At 44.2% G+C, this 23,409-nt stretch overlaps 1 protein-coding gene and 1 gene segment (V, D, J or C); both read right to left on the reverse strand.

Annotated features, from left to right (window-relative positions):
* LOC142464639 (uncharacterized) overlaps window positions 1-23,409 on the reverse strand; it is a 102,797-nt gene that overhangs the window by 31,024 nt on the left and 48,364 nt on the right. The window lies entirely within an intron of this gene.
* On the reverse strand, window positions 3,192-9,419 carry LOC142465262 (immunoglobulin heavy constant gamma 2-like). The segment is given in 6 exon segments: window positions 3,192-4,274; window positions 5,368-5,525; window positions 6,766-7,095; window positions 7,397-7,696; window positions 8,597-8,926; window positions 9,079-9,419. Coding segments are annotated over 6 exon segments (1,458 nt in total).

Consider the following 23,409-nt stretch of genomic DNA (forward strand, 5'->3'; position numbering starts at 1 on the left):
TGCTCCCCAAATCTCTCACTGACATCCTAAACCACTCCTCAAACATCTCAATTACATCACAAATTGCTCCCCAAATCTCTTACTCTCCTCTAAAAGCAGTCCTATATCTATCCTTGACATCAGAAACTGCTCCACAAATCTCTCACTGAAATCCCAAACTGCTCCCAAAATCTCTCACTGAATGCCAAAACCGTTCCCCAAATCTCTCACTGACATCCCAATCAGATCCCCAAATCTCTCACTGGCATCCCAAACTGCTCCCCAAATCTCTCACTGGCATCCCAAACTGCTCCCCAAATCTCTCCCTGACATCACAAATTGCTCCCAAATATCTCACTAACATCTGTAACTGCTCCCCAAAACTCTCCCTGACATAAATCACTCCCCACACCTCTCAATGACATCACAAACTGCACCCCAAATCTCTCCCTGACATCCCAAACCGCTCCCTAAATCTCACAATTTAGGTGCTCACACAACAAGGTGCTCCAAAATATCTCACAGGCATCCAAAACTGCTCCCCAAATTTCTTTAAAAAAAAAAAAAATAAACCTACCAAACCACTCCTCAAATCTCTCCCTGACATCACAAATTGCTCCCCAAATCTCTTACTGGCCTCCCAAAACCACTCCCCAAATCTCTCACTGACATCCCATGCTGCTCCCCAAATCTCTTACTGACATCATAAACTGCTACCCAAATCTCTCACAGACATCCCAAACCGCTCCCCAAATCTCTCACTGACGTCCCAAACCACACTCCAAATCTCTCTCTGACAGTACAAACCGCTCCCCAAATCTCGAACTGACAGTACAAACCGCTCCCCAAATCTTGCACTGACATATCAAGCTGCTCCCAATGTCTCTCACTTGCATCACAAACAGCTCCCCAAGTTTCCCTCTGACATCACAAAGACTCAGAAATGCTAAGAAATGGGTATATATACTGCCTGTCTTTTCCCAACTCAATGGCCCATATTCAGCCCTTAACAAATAAACTATTTGAATTAAATATATCAGTGTCTTTCCCCCTATGAGTTTCTTTGAGGTGGTTCTACAATGGGTTAAGGTTCAGAAATAACATTTCATACATTTTGGTTCACTGTTTTGAGGACATATGTGTAGTTTGGAGAGGGACTACCCACAGGGGACCTCTCCTTAGTATCACATTGTAACAGAGGCCGTGTGCAGCCAGGGCTCTGCTGAAATGCAGAAGTAGAATGCTGTGCATGCGTGTCCGTTCCGGGAGGCTTCCTGTGGGCAGAGCGTTAGGACTTTGGGCCCAGATGCATCTTGTTGATGAGCTCAGTCTGTGGCAGGTGTTTCCGTCAGAGCGGCCATGTTCAAAACATCCAATTTAACCACAGCTATATCAGAAAACATGTCTAAACCAAAATATATGAACTAACCACTTCCCTGCCAGAGAAGACTGCAAAACAAGGTCTACTAGTCCTTTCTCAAGGGGTACACTGGCGGGGGGCAAAGGGAATGTAGTATTGTTATTTTATTATTATCCTTTACTTGTATAGCGCCAACATATTCCATAGCACGGTACAATGGGGTTACAGAGTTATGTATATTACATAAACAGAATGACATACAACTAATGATAGACAGACGCAACCAGGTACAGAAGGTAATGAGGTCCTGATCCGGAGAGCAGGGGAAGCCAACTCCAGTCCTCAAGGGCCTCCGACAGGTCAGGCTTTCAGGATATCGCTGCTCAGTTTTTATGAATGCACCACCTGTGCTGAAGCAGGGATATCCCGTAAAAACCTGAACTGCCTGTGGCCATAGAGAATTGGAGTTGGCCGCCCCACAGTCTAGAGGGAATAAGGAGCAACGTTGAATGTTCACAGTGGCTGCTCATCGTGGGGGCGGAGTACGCCCGAGGGTGGAGTACGGTCCAGCGCTGGGTCCATTAAGGTTTGGGGGTGCGGATCTTAGGGGGTGTTGGATAGCGTGGAGTTTGGTCCAACCACGCAGCTGGTACAAACAGGGTTGGTGGGTGTACTTCAGGGGTATGCCACATAGGCTTTCTTGAAAAGGTTAAGTATTTAGAGAGTTTTTGATTGTCTGAAATATGTAATAAAAAGGTATTCGAGCCCTGAAAGTGTCAATCAGTATTGGCAGGTTGGGGAGCCGATATTGTTTACATTGATGTTTGATATTGTGTCACGCACTGAGGGGTGATTTAAAGATGGCTTCTCTATAGTGATGCTTGTATATAGCTGGTTCCCTGAACATTTTGGCTTTAGACGTTTGTTGCTTTTGCTCTGCCATTCAATTGCTTAGAAAGGGAAATAACTCCAACAGGCTAAAGAAAACCAAACGTGTGTTTTCCTATAACACAACTCATGAGGTTCATTCTGTGGTCTACAGTGATCCACTATTAAATGATGCCAGCCAATCAGATTGCTGGACATTCATTCTGAGGGTCATTGTTCTGTAGGCTTCACCCAGTTGTCATGGTGACGTCTACCTCCCAACCAAGACCTGCACACGGGACAAGTCACCATCGCCATATCACCGTTGGCCAATTCGCCACATGATTTAGACTTTTTACGGTTTAGGTCCTTTTAGGGTTTTGGGTTAGTGGTTAAAGTTAGAAATAACATTAGGGGCTAGTTGTTTAGGGATAGGAGTATTAGGGTTTAGGGTTAGGAGTATTAGGGTTAGGGTTTAGGGTTCGGAGTTAAAGTTAGGATTGGCGGTTAGGACGTAGGGTTTAGGGGTTAATATTAGGAATATTAGGTTTCGGGATTAGAAATTAGGGTTCTTAGGGATAGGGGTTAAGATTAGAATTAGAGGTTAGGGTTTAAAATAAGGGTTTGGGGTCCCAGGATGCAGTTATCGACAGAACCCAAAATTGCCCAGAATAGCCCGGAATCGTCCAGACTCCCTTTACACCTGCAGAAGGCAACTATCTGGTTGCCAACTGTCTTGCCGGCCAGTGGACTGGCGGCCAATAGCTGTCCTGGACCGCACCTAAACCCCACACAATTTGTTAGCGGACCCCAATCTATCCCAAACCGCTTAGCCAGCACACCATCATTCTGTTCTGTAAAACCCCATACAGTTATTTACTCATTCCTTTATAGTTAACAATCATTGGTGTTTCAGTGTTACTGACACCACTGCAAACTGCTCCCCAAATCTCTCCTCCTGGAATCAACACCTATTCTTTATATATTCTTTATAAAAAATGTTTTTATTTCAAAGCAAAAGCACCAACATTTCCAAAGCTGACATAGACAATTAGATAAACATTACAATAAAACAAGGGAGTAATACATGTGTGTGAGTCATATAGATCACAGTCTCATAAGGTGGATAAGCAGCTGACGTATGAATCTGACCCTTCGGGGATTTATTTAATAAAGAACTAAGTTTATCATCAGGATTCCCATGAGTTTGGTTACAGAAGGGGACATTTCTATCACAGTTTCCCAGCAAAAGCGAGGGAAGAAGGAACGGAAAATCTAATTTATCTTATGAAACAAATACTAGTTTTCCTTGGGATATTTGTCACTGATAAATCGGGTAAATGTTATCTGCACGAGGTTTGCAAATACAGAGAGGGGATCTCTTCATGGAACATCAGATGTGGGTAAGGTACAGCTTTTGCACCCCCCTCCCCCCAAAATCAAACAGGGAGCAAAACCAATGAGGATAACCGTGTGCTTTAAGAGAGAAGCATTAAAGGTCTGTGACAAAGAACAGATCCACAGTAATCTCCAGGCTCTCCCATAGTGAAAAATATCAGAGCGACATAAACAGCCAACGCTTCTTCCATTACATGGCCTTCATCAGGGTGGGCTGGGAGATTTACTGTAGTTGGAAAGTCAGTTCACTGGGTACTTCATTGTAATTATTTTCATACATAAAGGAGCATTCTAATGCAAAATGTTACAATAGCCAAAACAAAGCAAATGACAAGATATACTCGAGATGTTCTGGTCTGTTTGGAGTTGAAGACGAGTCCGTGTGTGGGTGTTTTACATGGACCTCGAGGTTGCATCCATGTCCTCCTTCTCCATCTGGAGGTTTTGTCCTTGGTTGGCTCAGTTCTCTCACAGAATTGCCTCAGCAGTTTCCCTTCACCACCTCTGTCTGCCAAACTGCTTTGGTCTATGGAGTCTTTGCCACAATTCTGCGTGGCTTGTTTACTGGACACACTCACCATATATAAGCCGGGAATGAGGAAGCGGACGTTGCAGATTAGTAAGAGCAGATGTGTTAGTATTTGTATCTCTCTTCCACACTTTACTTCACCTGCGGAGAAACATCAGGAGATCATTATAAAAATATCACATTATATAAGATATCGTGGGTAAAAAAGGTGACAAAATACCCTTAACCATACAGTGTACGGCAAATAAATATACCCCGTGTGAGCAACCTGCTCTTCCCCATTATCTCTTAGCATACAGCGCTTCCACTGCAGCCAGGGATTCTGGGTAATGACATGCAATGGATGCGTTGCAAACATGCAGATAATGGGGAAGGGCAGCGTGGCCTAACTGTCTGAGACATGTGAATGTGTCCACTCGTGGGACTTTTTTTTGTGACTAAAATAAGAAATACCCTCCCTATTCCCCCCATCGTGTGGATAATGTCCGAGGAGTCATAATGAAAGTCTCCTATGTCAGAACAAAAGCAAAGAGATGAAGAGGAAAGGGTAGCCCAACAAAATAGTGGTTTAGTGGTGAGTACTTATTCATCCAAGGTCTCCTGCATTGGATCGCAAAGTTGGATAAATAAATACTCACCTCTTAAGAACTATTTTGGAAAGTTACTCTTTTTAGTTCATTCCTTTGGGATTTGGCCACGGAGTTTCAGCCCCCGCAACTATCTACAATTTTTAGTGCTTGTTTACTTCTATATATTTAGAACAAATAGAAACACAGGAGTGATGTCAGCTGTTTGATGTCGTGGATATAAATGGCATTTGAAGCATTAATGTTGTAGGTGTCCAGTTCATGCTGAAATGATGCGATTTGTGCGATCTGTGTTACTTGATCTCTCAGATATTTGTGTTGCTCACCTAGATTTTGTAACTGTGTATGGTTACTGGCACAAAATCCTTTAGTATAAGGCAAAAGCATGTCACATACAGTACAAGCATATCTTCCACTCACATGGTCATTGGTAAATGTAACCCGTTGTGGGGCAACCTTGCATTTACCCAATGTCCCGCAAATAATAACCCATCTGGTTTTGATACAAAGCCTGAATATCCTGTGATTTCCTATAAAATGTACAATACTACCCATTAATCTCCCCTCTTCTGTGACAGGTTAGAGTATCTCTTTCCTACAACTAATACATGATGGATACATTATACTGACTCTGTACACACAGTTACCTTCACAAAAGTGACAAAGCTGCTGTAGATCAGGGTGAGCAGGAAGAGAGCGATGAAAGTGGATGTTGTGGTCCACACATTTTGTGTCTCATCTGGGTCACTGTCCTCTCCTCCCTCATCCTGGTAAATACTAGGCATATTACCCAGGGACCATGTAGCTGGAAACAGAACATGACATCCTCAGCTATATTACTGACCCCATGTTAGTAGTTTTGTCCCAAGGGAAGTGTAGCTGGAGGTTGAGATAACATTTTATGGGACAACGAGAGAGTTCTTCATTGTGGTGAAAGAGCTCTCCAAGCCTCACGGATCTCTGTTTTGCAGCCCCAATAAAAGTTACCACAACCTACAACATGTCATTAACCATTGGGACAGTGGAATATAAGCGCCGTGCTATAGACGTAACCTAAACAGCAACATAAAACAAGGTTGGACAATTATTTTGTCTGCCGAGCCACTCCACACGCTTTGGTAAGCTTTGAGAGCCACACACTTAATGTAGGTCCTCACAAGCTTCTCCCCAACATTCTCTCTCCTCACCAGCTTCTCCCTACATGCTTCCCTCCTCAACAGATTTCCCCCCACATGCTTCCCTCCTCACCAGCTTCATCCTATATGCTCCCCTCCTCACCAGCTTCTCCCCACATGCTCCTCTCCTCACCAGCTTCTCCCCCACATGCTCCCCTCACAGCATCTCTCCAACATGCTCCCCTCCTTAACAGCTTCTCTCCACATGTTACACTCCTCACCAGAATCTTCCCCCCATGCTTCCCTCTTCCCCAGTTTCTCCCCCACATGCTCCCTTCAACAGTTTCTCCACCACATGCTCCTTTCCTCACCAGAATCTTCTCCCCATGCTTCCCTCTTCACCAGTTTCTCCCCCACATGCTCCCGTCTTCACCAGCTTCTCCACAAAATGCTCCACTCCTTAACAGCTTCTCCCTAACATGCCAGTCTCCTTTCCAGCTTATCCACATAATGGGAATGTCCTTTTAGCTTAATCACAATAAGGCATTTATGGAAAGAAATTGGGAATATAAATAGGATATTCTGTATATTGATTGCATATATGTAATATAAGTACATTACTTTCATTCAATAACAACCTGTAACATTTGCTAGAAATATTTTGTGTTATTAGACCAAAGGTGCCATTATAATAGAGCATCAGCTGATGGACAAGATGCCCCATTGTTTTCATGTCCTAATACTTGACTTCCATAAACAATTTATTTACTTTTCCATACTACTTTTACCAAGGAAGATACAGAAAGCATCAAATATGTATTACCTTGTTAGATAGGGTAGTCTTAGATTTTAATGAAGTAACATCAATGTATTATTCTCACACACTTTTAAGTACTAGCTGGGGCTATCAGCAGTTATCTGTGAGTTTACCTGAATTAACATTGATATTCCTCCTTATGTAGTCTTCTGAGGAGATATGGGCCACCATGCATGTGTAGGTCGTTCCATTGAGCCACATGACCTTGGAGATGGATAACTGACTGACTGTTGAGCAGCGCTGGCTCTGGTGGTCACAGCTGACTTTGCTGGGGTCAGGAACATCTTGATGGACTTCGGTGTTATTCATCTCCCAGGTCACAAAGAGATCTGCTGGGTAAAAACCCTTCACCAAGCAAAGCAAAGTCACCTGCTCGTCTGTGCTCATGCTCTCTGGTTCAGGAGGCAGTAAGTGCACTGTTGGGGATTTCATCTCTCCTGGAGCTGTGGAAATGAATCAGAGAAACATGTGACTGGGAACATGGGAAGAACTAATATTGTATTATAGTAAATAAAAAAACAGGATTTTACAGAAAGTGGCATTAGCTCACTCAAACTTAGGGACCTTTATCGGTACACTCATCATTTCCAGCTGGTTGAAACATACATCACTAAAATTATTTAGGAAACACAGGATAAGGGTTTGGAAGGTTTACACGGAGTCTCTAAGATAAAATAAGAGACCATCACAAGTAACCTTGCCACATACCATGGATACACATTGGTCTTCATTACGGACACTTACTGTATGTCCTTATGATGCTCAGTTGTTTTTGAAGATCATCTTGGGGAGATTGTAGTCTACAGGTGAAGTTTGAGGTGGTTTTCCACTCCTGCAGGCTGACTTGTATTGTGCTTTGCCTCCAGGTGTCATTATGTTGGGTTTGGTCATTGTCCTGTTGGGTTCTGGGTTTCCCGTCTGCCATCCATTGTATGGTAGTGTTGGGAGCATTCGTTCTACATGAAACATTTGCAGTTTTCTGGAGGAAGATGTCTTTGAAGGATGGTTTGAATATGGCAGCGTCTGGTACCATAGGGGGGCGATCTGAAAAAAGAAAAACAGCAACAGTTTTAATTCATAGATATGTCCTGTTTATATAGCGCCCACAGCTGTACTCAGTGCTTTGCAAGCGAGACAATATAATACAGGGAATTATAATGCAATAAGTGCAACAAACAAATACAGACAATAGGAAAGGAAATCCCTGCCCCGCAGAGCTTACAATCTAAGTGGTATGTTGGGAGACTTACAGAGACAGCAAGTGAGGGAAGTGCAGGAGATGGCAGTGCTTGGCCACAATGGTTAGTAGGAGCGACTGTGGGTGTGGGACAGTGGCCCTGAGTCCGGGCTATTGAAATGCTTAATTTAGGACGTGAATTTTAAGGTTTGTCTTAAAGGTGGCGTGAGAGGGAGCTTGACGTATACTGAATGTGAGAGCGTTCCATAGGTAAGGGGCAGTGAGGGATAAGGGGAGAGAGAGAGGAGAGAAATGAGAGAGAGGAGGGCAGTGAGGGAAAAACTTTAAGGTGAGAGAGAACAGTAGAGATGAAAGGCGAGGAGAGGAGACAGTTATGGATAGAGTGTTGGAGACAAGCAGGGGCATAACTTATTTAATATATGGCAAATATTTGCTTATTAATTCGGTACAATGATGAGACTCCTCTTAGCCTGGGTTCAAATTGTATGTTTGTTTCAGGATACAACTATTGAAGTAGAACAATCACATATGTTATTTATTTTCTGTCTAAAAACCTTTTGTTACAAAACTGGTACAGAAAATTCGAAACAATAGTTACATGATTAGATAACATGTAACTCATGAAGATGTATATAACACTGCAGTTACCCTACAATCTAGAAACAACTTTGACCTCCAGCTTGTTTCAGATTGGTCTAGAGGGAAAAAAAGATTAGTTATTGAAAACTTGACTCTCATAGATTTACCAGTAGGTGCATTGATATTCTTCCTTATGTAGTCATCGGAGGAGATATGGGCCACCAGGCACGTGTAGGTTGTTCTTTTCAGCCACTCGGCCTTGGAGATGGATAACTGACTGACTGTTGAGCAGCGCTGGCTCTGGTGGTCACAGCTGACTTTGGTGGGGTCAGGAACATCTATATGGACTTTGGTGTCATTCACCTTCCAGGTCACAAAGAGATCTGCTGGGTAAAAACCCTTCACCAAGCAAAGCAAAGTCATCTCCTCGTCTGTGGTCAGACTCTCTGGTGCAGTAGGCAGTAAGTGCACTGTTGGGGCTTTCATCTTTACTGCGGCTGTGGATAAGGAAATAAATCAGAGAAATCCAAGTTGTAATTATAACTTGTGTTAGACAGAAATGTAATAAATTAGAATGTTTCATATACTGTAGTTCAGAGAGCAATTAGTTCCACATAGATACTACAGAAACTCTGCTATGGGAACTTACTATATAACATTTGGATGCTCAGTTGTTCCTGTAGGACATCCTGGGGAGGCTTCAGTTTACATGTCAGTTCTGAGATTGTCTTCCACTCCTGGAGACTGACTTGTATCGCGTTCTGCACCCAGGTGGTGCCATTCCGTGGAATTAGTTCCCTCTTCCCATGTTTGTCGGTGAGGTTCCCACCGGTCACCCATTCTATGTCTGTGTTCGGCACGTTAGTTGTGCACAAAACAACTGCAGTTTTATTCAGGAAGAGGTCTCTGAAGGAAGGTTTTAATATATACGCCTCGGGTACAATGGGAGGCATTTCTGGAAAAATAAAAAAAAACTGCATTTTTTATTCTGGAATATATATTATATTATAAGCTCTTGTGTTATACATCCAATATTTCTTCCATGTAATCATGCAGATAATATACTATCCTGAAACATTTCTGAGCACCAGCTGGTTTGAGATTGGAGAAGATTATACAGTATCTCAAGAGACATAATTATTCTGAATTTACCAATAGGGGCACTGATGTTCCTCTTTATGTAGTCATCTGAGGAGATATGGACCACCAGGCACGTGTAGGTTGTTCTTTTCAACCACTCGGCCTTGGAGATGGATAACTGACTCACTGTTGTACAGCGCTGTTTCTGGTGGTCACAGCTGACCTTACTGGGGTCAGGAACATCCTGCTGGACTTCGGTGTCATTCGCCTTCCAGGTCACAAAGAGATCTGCTGGGTAAAAACCCTTCACCAAGCAAAGCAAAGTCATCTCCTCATCTGTGGTCAGACTCTCTGGTGCAGGAGGCAGTAAGTGCACTGTTGGGGCTTTCATGTTTCTTTGGGCTGTGGAAAGAGAAATAATCAGAGAAACATTTAACTGTGAATAGCCAGTGTCGTAATACAAAAAAAAGCACATGTATAAATTATTCTTAAGGCTTCTGTGAGCTTAAAACTTAAAATTCACGTAGAATTATTAAATCTACCTTATTTCAGTCATTCTTCCTAACAATGACCCCAAATATCCCCTAATGTATGCATTACATACATCAGTTATGGCCATAGGATACTTTGGGCATGTTATCATTACAACCACTTACAGTACATGCTTCTGATGCTCAATTGCTTGGGCAGGACGTCCTGGGGAGGAGTCAGTTTACACGACAGTTCTGAGATTGACTCCCAGTCCCTGAGACTGACTTGTATTGTGCTCTGCATCCAGGAGGTCCCATTCTTTGTGAATGATTTTAGTTCACTTTTCCCTGGTTTGTATTTGTCCTTCTCACCGACCAACCATTCCATCACTGTGTTTGGCACGTTAGTTTGGCATGACACATCTGCATTTACTTTGAGAAAGAGGTCTCTGAAGGATGGTTTTGAGATCTCGGCCTGCGGGTTGATAGATGAGTGCTCTAAAAAGGTATAAAATGCAGTTTTATTGTTATCAAGATAAACTCATAAATGGGTCGTTTTCTCCTCTGACACGGCATGTGATGTCTCAACACCACATTGCATTATAATACGAGACATGATGTAATATACCTATTCCTGACATCATTTCACAGTGTAGGAATAGTGACCTAATCTTCCTATCACCCTGCTTACTTGTGGAAGCCGTGGGCAGATTGCAGGCAACAACAATTAGATTGCAAGCTCTTTGGGGCAGTGAGTCTTGGTGCTTTCAATTCTCGTTAAAGTGTATACATTCATGGTTTTACTCAAATAAATCCATTATTAATCAAGATACTGCCTCCCACCTCACAATGAGATTACCTGAAATGTGCTTGCTCTTTATGGTTAGATAGTAACAAACAGCCTGGTCATGAAACTCATGAACCACAATGAGGTTCTGCCTAACTCTTCCCTCCCAACGTGGCAGTCATGTTTAAGGACCTCCTTCTCCTTCTCACCCTCTCCCTTCTGCATTAGTGGGCATCACCGCAGGATCTTGGTGACAGACTGGGCGGATTCCACGATGAATGGGGCATTTTCCAAGAAAATGCACAATAAAAGCCAAGGCCTTACCTAGAGCACTGATATCCTTCTTTATCTGCATGGGTGTGGATGGGTGTTGGACCTCACAGCTGTAGATGTTTCTCTTGGCCCATTCCTGTGTGTCCAAGATTAGAGTGCACATTGTGCTGAATGTCCCGTTGTCCCTTTGCTCTGTGTGACTGGAAGAGCAGCTGAGACTTTTGCCATTGACCTTCCAGCTAATGTCCATTTTCTTGGGGCTGTATCCATCTGCCAGGCAGAGAACAGTTTTCTTTCCCCCAGATTCAGGAGAATGGAAGACACGGACGGAGGGCGGCCGGGTACTGAGGAAGTCTAAGAGAAGACAGGGGCAGGAAATCTGATTTCAAGTCCGTTTGAGTCAACAGAGTTACAAACACAATGCCGATACACAGTTCGATGGGGGACAAATTCCTGTGTATGGTGTCAACCATTCGTCTCTTGCTTTTTTCTATGGATATTTCCATGATACTGACATGTGCTTGTATATCCTTAGTAATGCAATGTAGAACTCAGGCTCCTGGTAGTTGATATTACTGCAGTTCAGATTAAGTAGGAATCATTTTGTACATGTAGGACTGAAGGTGAATGCCATTGAAATGAGACATTTTTTAGTACAGTAGCTCTAAGCAACAAGTAAAAGGGGGAGGGAGGGCTGATGAAAACTGGTAGTTTATCTCTCAATGTGACATTGCAATTTGCATAGCTCAGCACACTATTAATTTGAACTAAAAACTCGGTCTTCAGACTGTATTCATTAAACTGGGATCGGGACGATTGAGGAACGAACCCATAAATATTCACCTTGATCAGCGCTGTCATAGTTTAATGAATGAGCGCTTCTGAATCTTATAAAAATAGCAAGGCTTGGGAGATCACACCGATAAAGGGAAGTCATTTGCTAGGTCTTGTAACTGTTATTGAAAAAAATAAGTATTAAGTTGCACAGTTGCATTGTAAACTTCTGTTCTTTGAAGAATACCAGAAAAATCTAACAATATGACTGGTTATTCACCCTTCCTTCCATCTATGGTATTCCAATTCAATCCACAACCCGCACATCGTTCTCTAATACTTCATTCTTTTCTGTAATCCCTCACACTGATCTCTGATCCCTCACACTGTTCTCTGATCCATCACATTGATCTTTGATCCCTCACACAGCCCTGTGATCCCTCACACAGTTATGTGATCCCTTATGCTGATCTCTCATTCCTCACGATGTTCTCTGATCTCTCACACTATTCTCTGATCCATTACAATATTCCCTGATCCCCCACACCGTTCTCTGATCCCTCACACTGTTCTTAGACCTCTTGCACTATTTTCTGATCCCTCACACTGACCTCGGATTCCTCACAGTGTTCTGTATTACTTCACACTGGTCTCTGATCCATCACGTGGATCTCTGATCCCTAAAACTGATTTTTGACCTCTCAGTCTGTTCTCTGATCCCTCACACTGATCTCTGATCCTTCACACTGATCTCTGATCCCAAATGCTGATCTCTGATCCCTCACACTGACCTCTGATCCTTCACACTGATCTCGGATCCCTCACATTGTTCTCTGATCCCTCACACAATTCTCTGATCCCTCACACTGTTCTCTGATCCCTCACAATGCTCTCTGATCCTTCACAATGGTCTCTGATCCCTCACAATGTTCTCTGATCTCTCACACTGATCTCTAATTCCTAACACTATTCACTGATCCCTCACACTGATCTCAGACCCCTCACACTGATCTCTGTTCTCTCACACTGATCTCTGATCCCTAACACTGATCTCTGATCTCTCACACTGATCTCTGATCTCTCACACTGATCTCTGATCCCTCGCACTGTTCTCTGATCCCTCACACTGTTCTCTGATCCCTCATACTATTCCCTGATCCCTCACACTGATCTCTGATCCCTCACACTGATCTCTGATCCCTCACACTGATCTCTGATCCCTCACACTGATCTCTGATCCTTCACACTGTTCTCTGATCCCTCACACTGATCTCTGATCCCTCACACTGTTCTCTGATCCCTCACACTGATCTCTGATCCCTCACACTGATCTCGGATCCCTCACACTTATTTCTGATCTGTCACATGATTTTCTTATTCTGATCACTGTTATCTGATCCCTCACACTGATCTCTGATTACTCGCACTGTTCTATGATCTCTCACACTGATCTCTGATCCCTCACACATCTCTGTGATCCCTCACACAGTTCTGTGATCTCTTATGCTGATCTCCATTCCTCACACTGTTCTATGATCTCTCACACTATTCTCTGATCCATTACAATATTCTCTGATCCCTCACACTGTTCTCTGATCCCTCACACTGATCTCTGATCCCTCACACTGATCTCGGATCCCTCACACTTATTTCTGATCTGTCACATGATTTTCTTATTCTGATCACTGTTATCTGATCCCTCACACTGATCTCTGATTTCTCGCACTGTTCTATGATCTCTCACACTGATCTCTGATCCCTCACACATCTCTGTGATCCCTCACACAGTTCTGTGATCTCTTATGCTGATCTCTCATTCCTCACACTGTTCTATGATCTCTCACACTATTCTCTGATCCATTACAATATTCTCTGATCCCTCACACTGTTCTCTGATCCCTCACACTGATCTCTGATCCCTCACACTGATCTCGGATCCCTCACACTTATTTCTGATCTGTCACATGATTTTCTTATTCTGATCACTGTTATCTGATCCCTCACACTGATCTCTGATTTCTCGCACTGTTATATGATCTCTCACACTGATCTCTGATCCCTCACACATCTCTGTGATCCCTCACACAGTTCTGTGATCTCTTATGCTGATCTCTCATTCCTCACACTGTTCTATGATCTCTCACACTATTCTCTGATCCATTACAATATTCTCTGATCCCTCACACTGTTCTCTGATCCCTCACACTGATCTCTGATCCCTCACACTGATCTCGGATCCCTCACACTTATTTCTGATCTGTCACATGATTTTCTTATTCTGATCACTGTTATCTGATCCCTCACACTGATCTCTGATTTCTCGCACTGTTCTATGATCTCTCACACTGATCTCTGATCCCTCACACAACTCTGTGATCCCTCACACAGTTCTGTGATCCCTTATGCTGATCTCTCATTCCTCACACTTGTAACGGTTATTGGCCCCCACCCAATCTCATATTGGCCCCGGTGGTCTAATCGGCCCCATTACATGTCTGTGTGATATGTGGTGCACCTGCTGGCAACAGGACTCCTGAGTCTCCCGCGGGGTTGATATGGGGAATATCACCATGACAGGCGTCTGAGGTAGTGTGCTCTGAGTCCTACTCACATTCGATGCAGCGCCTCCACCCCATCAGGATCTCTGCGGCAGCAGGGGGAAGTATCTGATGGGGAACTCCTTCTTGGTGCATCCTCCTGGGGAATAACTCCACACTCACACAGAAGGGATCTTTTGAACCAGGGCATCTTTAATGTCATCCCCATAGGCAGACTGCCCCTCATCGCGGTCGTGCTTAGCCACTCATCTTGTGCTCGGGACTCAGCTCCGCTGCTTCGCAGGTAAGTGCTGGTTCTTTTCCCTCACCGCTGTAGTGGCCCGCCGGTAGGCGCATCACCACCGATGTCGGGCTGGCTTGCTCCTCCTCCGATGAAGCGGTCTCCGACACGGGTAGCGGTACCTCCACAGGGGACCGCCAGCGAGGTTCCGGGTTCTCGCTGCGGTTGCAGGCCCCAGTATCTTTCTGCTCTGTAGCGATCATCAATAGCGATCCCCATTCTCTGGGATCAGGTTTCTCTGTCTTGACTTGTTGAGAGGCTTCATCCGTCAGCTTGGCTGTCTCTCCTCCCGCCTCCATGGTTTGCCCAGACACGAAGGGCTGCACGGCCCACAGATAATAGATGCCACATTGGGGGCATCTTGCCGTAGTACTGGCTTCTCCGCCCGGCAATCGGCACTGCATTCACAGGCATCACAATGTTTCGGTATCAGCCACCTTTATAACCAGGATGCCTCCTGGCAATGAGTAGGGGTGTGCTGAAATGTCCATCTCCGTCTTTATGGTACTGGTTACAGGGGACACTTTGCAGCGTGGTCTTTCTTGCCTGTTCACCAGCTCCTCGCAACTGAAGAGCAGGGGTCGCCCCTTTAGCTCCTCCTTCCGCTAGCTCCACTCTCATTTGACAAAGATAAGGACTCCTCCCCCTTGTAGATATTAGGGGAGGGTCCCACAAATTCACTGGGTGATCCAGTACTGGCTCTGAGCCTGTCACAGTCCAGGAGGGTGCAGCCACAACTTTAGCGCCACTACCCCCAACAGGGTGGGGTTCTTTACTTGGCGCCAATCCCGGCCAACTTCTTGCAATCTTTGCATTTACAGAATTCTCTTCACTCGGCCCACGCGGTCTCCCAGGGAAGCGGGAACCGCCATCTTGGTTTGCACGGCCATTTACTATAGCAACTGAGGTAGATACTTCTCTTGGAATCACCGCCTGGCAATCAGGTTCTCCATCCACTCCGCACATAACAACAATGTCCTCAACACTGTCCTCCAGGGTAGCACCCCGGGATCCTAGGCAGGAAAAAAACGGCGCGGCCACAGCCTTGGCGCCACTCCATAACATACTTGCAAAAGTCCATTCTGCAGCTCTCTCCTCTGTGGTATACACACCACGTGCGCTCTCTCCGTATGGCGCTGGCCGCCATCTTTGATTCTCCGCACCTCGCGGAACTTCACCTCTTGCGGTCACCATTTTTACTTTGTAATTCTACTATCACACATGGTGCTCCTCTCTGCGGGGCAGCTGCCATTTCGATGCAATAAAGAATGCCACGATGCACCACCTACATGTATCTAATTTACGTTTGACTCATGTTGCACTACCTCAGGCTAGGCTCACTCTCTCTGTGTATGCTGTGTCCACCTCCCTCCAGTCTGTGCTCTGCGGTAAGTGTCCTGGTTACTGGCTAGAGTACTCTGGCTTCTCCCATGCAGTACTAGGGCTAGAGAACTCTGGCTTCTCCCATGCAGTACTAGGGCTAGAGAACTGTGGCTTCTCCCATGCAGTACTAGGGCTAGAGAACTCTGGCTTCTCCCATGCAGTACTAGGGCTAGAGAACTCTGGCTTCACCCATGCAGTACTAGGGCTAGAGAACTCTGGCTTCTCCCATGCAGTACTAGGGCTAGAGAACTCTGGCTTCTCCCATGCAGTACTAGGGCTAGAGAACTCTGGCTTCTCCCATGCAGTACTGGCTAGAGAACTCTGGCTTCCCCCATGCAGTACTAGAGTACTTCTCCCATGCAGTACTTCTCCCATGCTCTTGGCTACCTCTAGCGCAGATACTCTCCAGAATTCCTGACCCGAGTTAACCAGGCTATCCCTTCAGGCATCCTACCACTAGCCGCCTCACGGTGACTAGGACAGCTATAGCCCTGTCTCCAGACCCACGTTACTCCTCTCAGGGTCCTAGGTTGTCCTAGACAAGTATATTACCATACTCTGACTACCCCTAGGCTCCGTCCCATCCACAGCACTGACTGGCAGCATACACTCTCCTGTTTCCTAGAGTGCCTAGCAAAAGTCTGTCCTGTTGATACAGTATCTCAGCAGCGCCTCCAAAAATGTAATGGTTATTGGCCCCACCCAATCTCATATTGGCCCCTGTGGTCTAATCGGCCCCATTACATGTCTGTGTGATATGTGGTGCACCTGCTGGCAACAGGACTCCTGAGTCTCCCGCGGGGTTGGTGGGAATATCACCATGACAGGTGTCTGAGGTTGTGTGCTCTGAGTCCTATTCACATTCGATGCAGCGCCTCCACCTCATCAGGATCTCTGCGGCAGCAGGGGGAAGTATCTGATAGGGAACTCCTTCTTGGTGCATCCTCCTGGGGAATAACTCCACACTCACACAGAAGGGATCTTTTGAACCAGGGCATCTTTAATGTCATCCCCATAGGCAGACTGCCCCACATAGCGGTCGTGCTTAGCCGTTCATCTTGTTGGAGTACTCCCTCCAGAAGGTTCCTCCTCTCTTAATGGAGTTGGTTCACCTCTCCCCTAAGGGAGATCACCATCTGTGCCAGGTCCCTGGACACAGTGTGTAATCAGCTTGCACTGAAGTATCTGACAGGCAGACTTGAACTGCTGCAGACACTTCATTCAGGAACATAAGAACATAAAACAGACAAAGAAAAACCTTGCTCTCCTCACTCAAAAGGATAAAGGAGGCGCAGAGGGAAAATTAAACGCAAAAACACACAAAATGACCAAGAGAAGTCACAAAAGTCCCTCACAACTGCACTCATTCCTTAGTCTAATATGTAACTTTAAGTGCCAGTTAAATTAACTGGTACCAATAACATACTCAATTGATGTAGACCAACAGGAAGAAGAACCACTAAGCTACTCTATGGTAAAACAGACAATAATGACAACTTTAATACAAAATAAAACCCGGCGAAATGCATAAAATTACAACTATTATAAATAAATTAAAAAGATCCCTTAATGGGCAAATAAGGAGCAGTCAGGTGATGACAGGGGTTAATTGGACCTTTATATAGTATTTCTGCTAGTTACAATCCGACTGGGTGTTCTATTTTGCTCAACATGTTTCTCTGGTGAACCACTAGATATATTATTGTGGTCTCCCTATATATATCACTGTGATTTTTCTATAGATTACTAATATGATAAATATTTGATAAAATATACTGTGAGTGGATGAATATTGATGTTAAAGGCATATAATGATTTGTTTATTAAGAATTTTTATTGTTATTGTTTTTGTCACTTATATGTCTTTATATGTCCTTATATGTTTATTTTGTTGTTTTGTCAAAACGCTGAGTGTCCCAGTCCAAACACTTCACATCTGCGCATGACCAAGTTTGAAATCGCGCACTGTGCCTTTAAAACGGAACTACATATACCGGGACTTACAGGGACTATATTTTTTATTATATTTCACCCCTGAAGAAGAAAGCAGGCCTTTCGAAACGCGTAGGGTGGTTCTATGCGACACCCCACACTCCGGTGTGACTGATATTACCCTTGGAAGCTGACATCTGCTGATGCACTTTCGTTCGTGCACTAATCTCCTATGAGCTGCCATTTCATCATCTGGCATGATTGGACAGGACGAGTCTGCAATTCCATCTCACAGCCATCACAACACGTGTGCAGTGCTGATTGCAGAGGGAGGCAGACGCTGCAGGTCGGAAAGATCTACCCCTGCATAACCAGGAGTCTAACACGCCACAGCACAGACATCAGTGACGGCAGCTGCTATCCATAAGAGGGGATACTCTTTAATCTATCCAACGCTTGATGCCTTCTTGCCTCTGGTAAGCAGGTACCCCCACCTGAGTTGGAGTGTCCTTACTGAACCCTTTTATATGTATTTTTATGTATTTTTATATATGATGTGTCATAATTAAATGTGTTTGCATTATTCATTGTCACCTGTTGATCTCAGCGTTTGTCTAGTGTTAGGTGTGTGTTACATGTTACATGTTGTTTGCAGCAGTATTATGCTATGATCTTTGATTTTCTTTTTTCTATGTACCCTTCCATCACGTGGAGCACCTTTATGGACGGATCAATACCGTGATACTGGTTGTATAAATCTGTTTATTAATATTATTCATCTAATATTGATTACATACTAGTGCAGAACGCCATAGATATAACTTTTTTTCTACTGTGATCCCTTATGCTGATCTCTCATTCCTTGCGCTGTTCTCTGATCTCTCACACTGATCTCTGATCCATTACAATATTACCTGATCCCTCACACAGTTCTCTGATCCATCACACTGTTCTCTGAACCCTCAAACGGATCTCTGATCTCTCACACTGATCTCTTATCCCTCACACTGTTCTCTGATCCCTCACACTGTTCTCTGATCCCTCACACTGTTCTCTGATCCCTCACACTGTTCCATGATACCTCTCACTTATCTCTGATCCCTCAGCGTGATCTCTGATTTCTCACACTATTCTCTGATCCATTACAATATTCCCTGATACCTCACACTGATCTCTTATCCCTCACACTGATCTCTGATCCATCACACTGATCTCTGATCCATCACACTGATCTCTCACACTGATCTCTGATCCATCACACTGATCTCTCACACTGATTTCTGATCTGTCACATGATTTTCTTATTCTGAACACTGTTATCTGATCACGCACACTGTTCTCTGATTTCTCGCACTGTTCTATGATCTCTCACACTGATCTCTGATCCCTCACACAGCTCGATGATCTCTCACACAGTTCTGTGATCCCTTATGCTGATCTTTCATTCCTCACGCTGTTCTCTGATCTCTCACACTGTTCTCTGATCCATTACAATATTACCTGATCCCTCACGCTGTTCTCTGATCCCTCTCACTGACATCTGATCCCTCAATGTGATCTCTGATCTCTCACACTATTCTCTGATATATTACAATATTCCCTGATCCCTCTCACTGATCTCTGATCCCTCACACTGTTCTCTGATCCCTAACGCTGTTCTCTGATCCCTAACACTATTCTGTGATCCCTCACACTGATCGCAGACCCCTCACACTGATCGCAGACCCCTCACACTGATCTCTGATCCCTCACACTGATCTCTGATCCCTCACACTGATCTCTGATCCCTCACACTGATCTCTGATCCCTCACACTGATCTCTGATCCCTCACACTGATCTCTGATCCCTCTCACTGTTTTTTGACCTCTCGCACTATTTTCTGATCCCTCACCCTTTTTTCTGATCCCTCGCCCTTTTCTCTGATCCCTTACACTGATCTCTTATTCCACGCACTATCCTCTGATCCCTTACGTTTAGTGTTTCGGGAAACAGTTGCAGTTTAATACATTGCTCCAATTAAGTAATTTAATTATTGCAGTTCTTAGCATCTGTTGACTGTACAATGTCACCAGTAATGCTTGGCACCTAACTACTGTTTTAATGCCAAAATGTGCCCCTCATCTGCGGTAATATTGTTAATTCTTAATTAATGTGCACTGACTAAAGGACGATTTTCACCAACAATGTAAGATAGTGAAGTCCTCATGAGAAAACACGCATCACTTACTGTTAAATAGTTTTGATAGATTTACGCGATATTAAAATGATAAATAACCCTAAATGGTGGGAGTTTGTTTAGTGTCCGCACAGACTGTATGTACACCCTTTGTTTCCAGAATGTGGCACTGACGCAGAGGCAGGTTACATATGAATAGGGTTTCATGGCCATTCTATAGAGAGACGAGACAAGCTAGTGGATGAACAGAAATAAGTTTATTTCAAGTATTTTACTGTTTCACCGTTATCTTTTTCCATGCAGGTTAAGGAGAAATATAATGCAATACAAAATCAGAACTTAGAAACTACACAGAGTTTAAAAAAGACGTGGAACTGTGATCATTTGTATATTTTTCTTGTTGTTTTGGTGCAGAGAAACCTAAAATCTAAGCAGAGATTTGTCCGCGACGCCGGTGCCCAGAACCACGCCAGGGATCAGTACTTTGGGTGGAGAGGGGTCACTATCACAGGACATTGATGCTATGGAAGTTTTGTTCTACTGGCTACTCATAGATGGATCAGGATCATCTTTAAGTTGCTCCAATATGTCGCTCACTCTCTGCAGAGATTGAACTACGGACGTTATATTGGTCACAAAGTTGGCAGACAACTTCTTGATGTTGTGTCTCATGATCCTGCTCAGTCTTTGGATATCAGTGCATATACCACGCATTTCTGTGGCAATGCGCTCTGCCTCCACAACGCCACATGGAGAAGTGGCACAAGGAGGAGGAATTGGAGGACATCATTGTTGGGTGATTGTTTCCACCTTGATGGCAGGTTCCAAACCAACAAGTTCCTCCTCTGTCGCAGTTTGATGTTGAGCGGTTTCGTTGCACCGTGCAGGCTCCTCATCTGTAACAGTTCATGACAAAATGAACATATAAACACACACTTGAACAGATAAATAAAATGCAACAAACATGAAGTAAGCATCAAACACAGAAAGGAATATGAAAGAGCAAGTTTAATAAACGTTGTGACAGGAACACGCCGGATAAAGAACTGTGCTAACAGACACAAGGGAGGCAGCCATGTAACAAGAACATGAGAACGCATGACATCAATAACATAGGATGTAGGGGGATGAGTTTACATACCGGGCATATGAGTGAGATGATGCAGGTTTCTGAGTTGGCGCTCTGGAGACATTTAGATGGATGAAATGAGTGGGCTTGTTGAGAGTTGTGTCCGATAGTCTGTTCCTGCTTGTATCACATGCCTGGCTACTTGACGTAAATAATGTTCTATGTCGTTTGATGCTTTGACACTGTGCATATTTGTATTTTATGTCCCATATTTGTTTAAGTTCATATATTTGTGCAAATTATATGTTACTTTACTTAGAGCATAATCTTTGGGATGGGCAGTCCCCAAAATTCCGGTTAAGAAGCAAATGCAATTCAGTATTTCTAGTAAATATCTGCCACACAGCTTATTTCAGAAATAAAGAGAATGATAACATGGAGTACAATATGGAGTACAATTTTGGGCACCACTCCTAAGAAAAGACATTATGGAACTAGAGAGAGTGCAGAGAAGAGACACCAAATTAATAAAGGGGATGGACAATGTAACTTACGAGGAGAGGCTAGCTAAATTAGATTTATTTACATTAGAAAAGAGAAGTCTAAAAGGGGATATGATAACTATTTACAAATATATTCGGGGACAATACAAAGAGCTTTCAAAAGAACTATTCATCCCACGGGCAGTACACAGGGCTCGGGGCTATCCCTTAAGGTTGGAGGAAAGGAGATTTCACCAGCAACAAAGGAAAGGGTTCTTTACAGTAAGGGCAGTTACAATGTGGAATTCATTACACATGGAGACTGTGATGGCAGATACAATAAATTTGTTAAAAAAAAGGTTGGACATCTTTTTAGATGGGAAAGGTATACAGGGATATACCAAATAACTAAACATGGGAAAGATGTTGATCCAGTAATTAATCCGATTGCCAATTCTTGGAGTCAGGAAGGTATTTATTTTTCCCCTTATGAGATATCATTGGATGATATAACACTGGGCTTTTATGTTTGCCTTCCTCTGATCAATAAGTAAGTACAGATATAGGATAAAGTATTTGTTGTCTAAATGTAGCATAGGTTGAACTTGATGGACGTACGTCTTTTTTCAACCTCATCTACTATGTAATTAACTATGCAACACACTGATGAACTGCTATTGACTAGGCAGTTACGAGGATCTCCAATTTGGATGCCTTCTGACTTTCTCTGCCTCTTCCTGAGCTGATTGGTCTAACCTGCCTTGTCCCTTTATAAGGCTTCAATTCCCCTCTCCTCCTTGCCTGTGTGAGGTTCTCCTTGCCTAGTCTCCTGTTGGAAACCATGTCTTGCCTGCTTTAGGCTATAGCCCCGGTGTAGGTGCTACACGCGCCTGCCACTCTGGCGGCACGTGCAGCTCAGTTCCCCGGTCTCTGCAGAGCTGCAGGAGGAAAGACAGGGAGAGACATGGGGGGTTGTGATGGGGGCATGGTGATGGGCTTGGCCATTACATCATCGGGCAGGTTTGCCCTCATTGGCTGAATCGCTGGGGGACATGGCCAGCGTTCCATCATCAGTTCTGAAGACAGTTGTACTGTCTTCAGAAAAATGTGGACGCGCAGCGGCCAAGATAGGTAGCGGGGCCGGTTCTTGTCCCTGCAGTGCACAGTTAATAAACACATAGATAACCAGCAAGCTCTGGTGAACCCCAAAAATTACCTATATATATATATATATATATATATATGTGTGTCAAAAGGAGTGCTACTGGGGGTGGCTACATGTATACAACAAAGGCCAAAGGGTTTAACTAAATTACCCTTTTTCGAGAGATATATAGGTATTTCACTGTGTATTTTTGTCATATTGGATGTAGCTCTGGGCTTCTTTGCTTTTTGTCCCTGCAGTGCACGCCATAGTGCGCGCTGCAGCAGGCTACAGGGACCTAGCTTTAGAACCTTACCTGCTGCCAGACTACCTCACATCTACGATTCTGCCTCTCTCCAGCCCTGACCTTGGAACTGTGACCACAACCATTCTGCCTCTCTCCAGCCCTTACCCCAGAACCAGACCCTACCATTCAATTACTTCAGGATTCAGATCCCAGGTATGGTTTGGTCTCAACTCTCCACCTTTGCCCAGTGGGTCTGTCTCCTGGACAGTACACAGCAACATACGCGACTGTAAAAGCAGTGAAGCTGATTCCCTGTGCAAGAGA

This window comes from Ascaphus truei, chromosome 13 (genome assembly GCF_040206685.1).
Source record: "Ascaphus truei isolate aAscTru1 chromosome 13, aAscTru1.hap1, whole genome shotgun sequence".
Taxonomy (NCBI): Eukaryota; Metazoa; Chordata; class Amphibia; order Anura; family Ascaphidae; genus Ascaphus; species Ascaphus truei.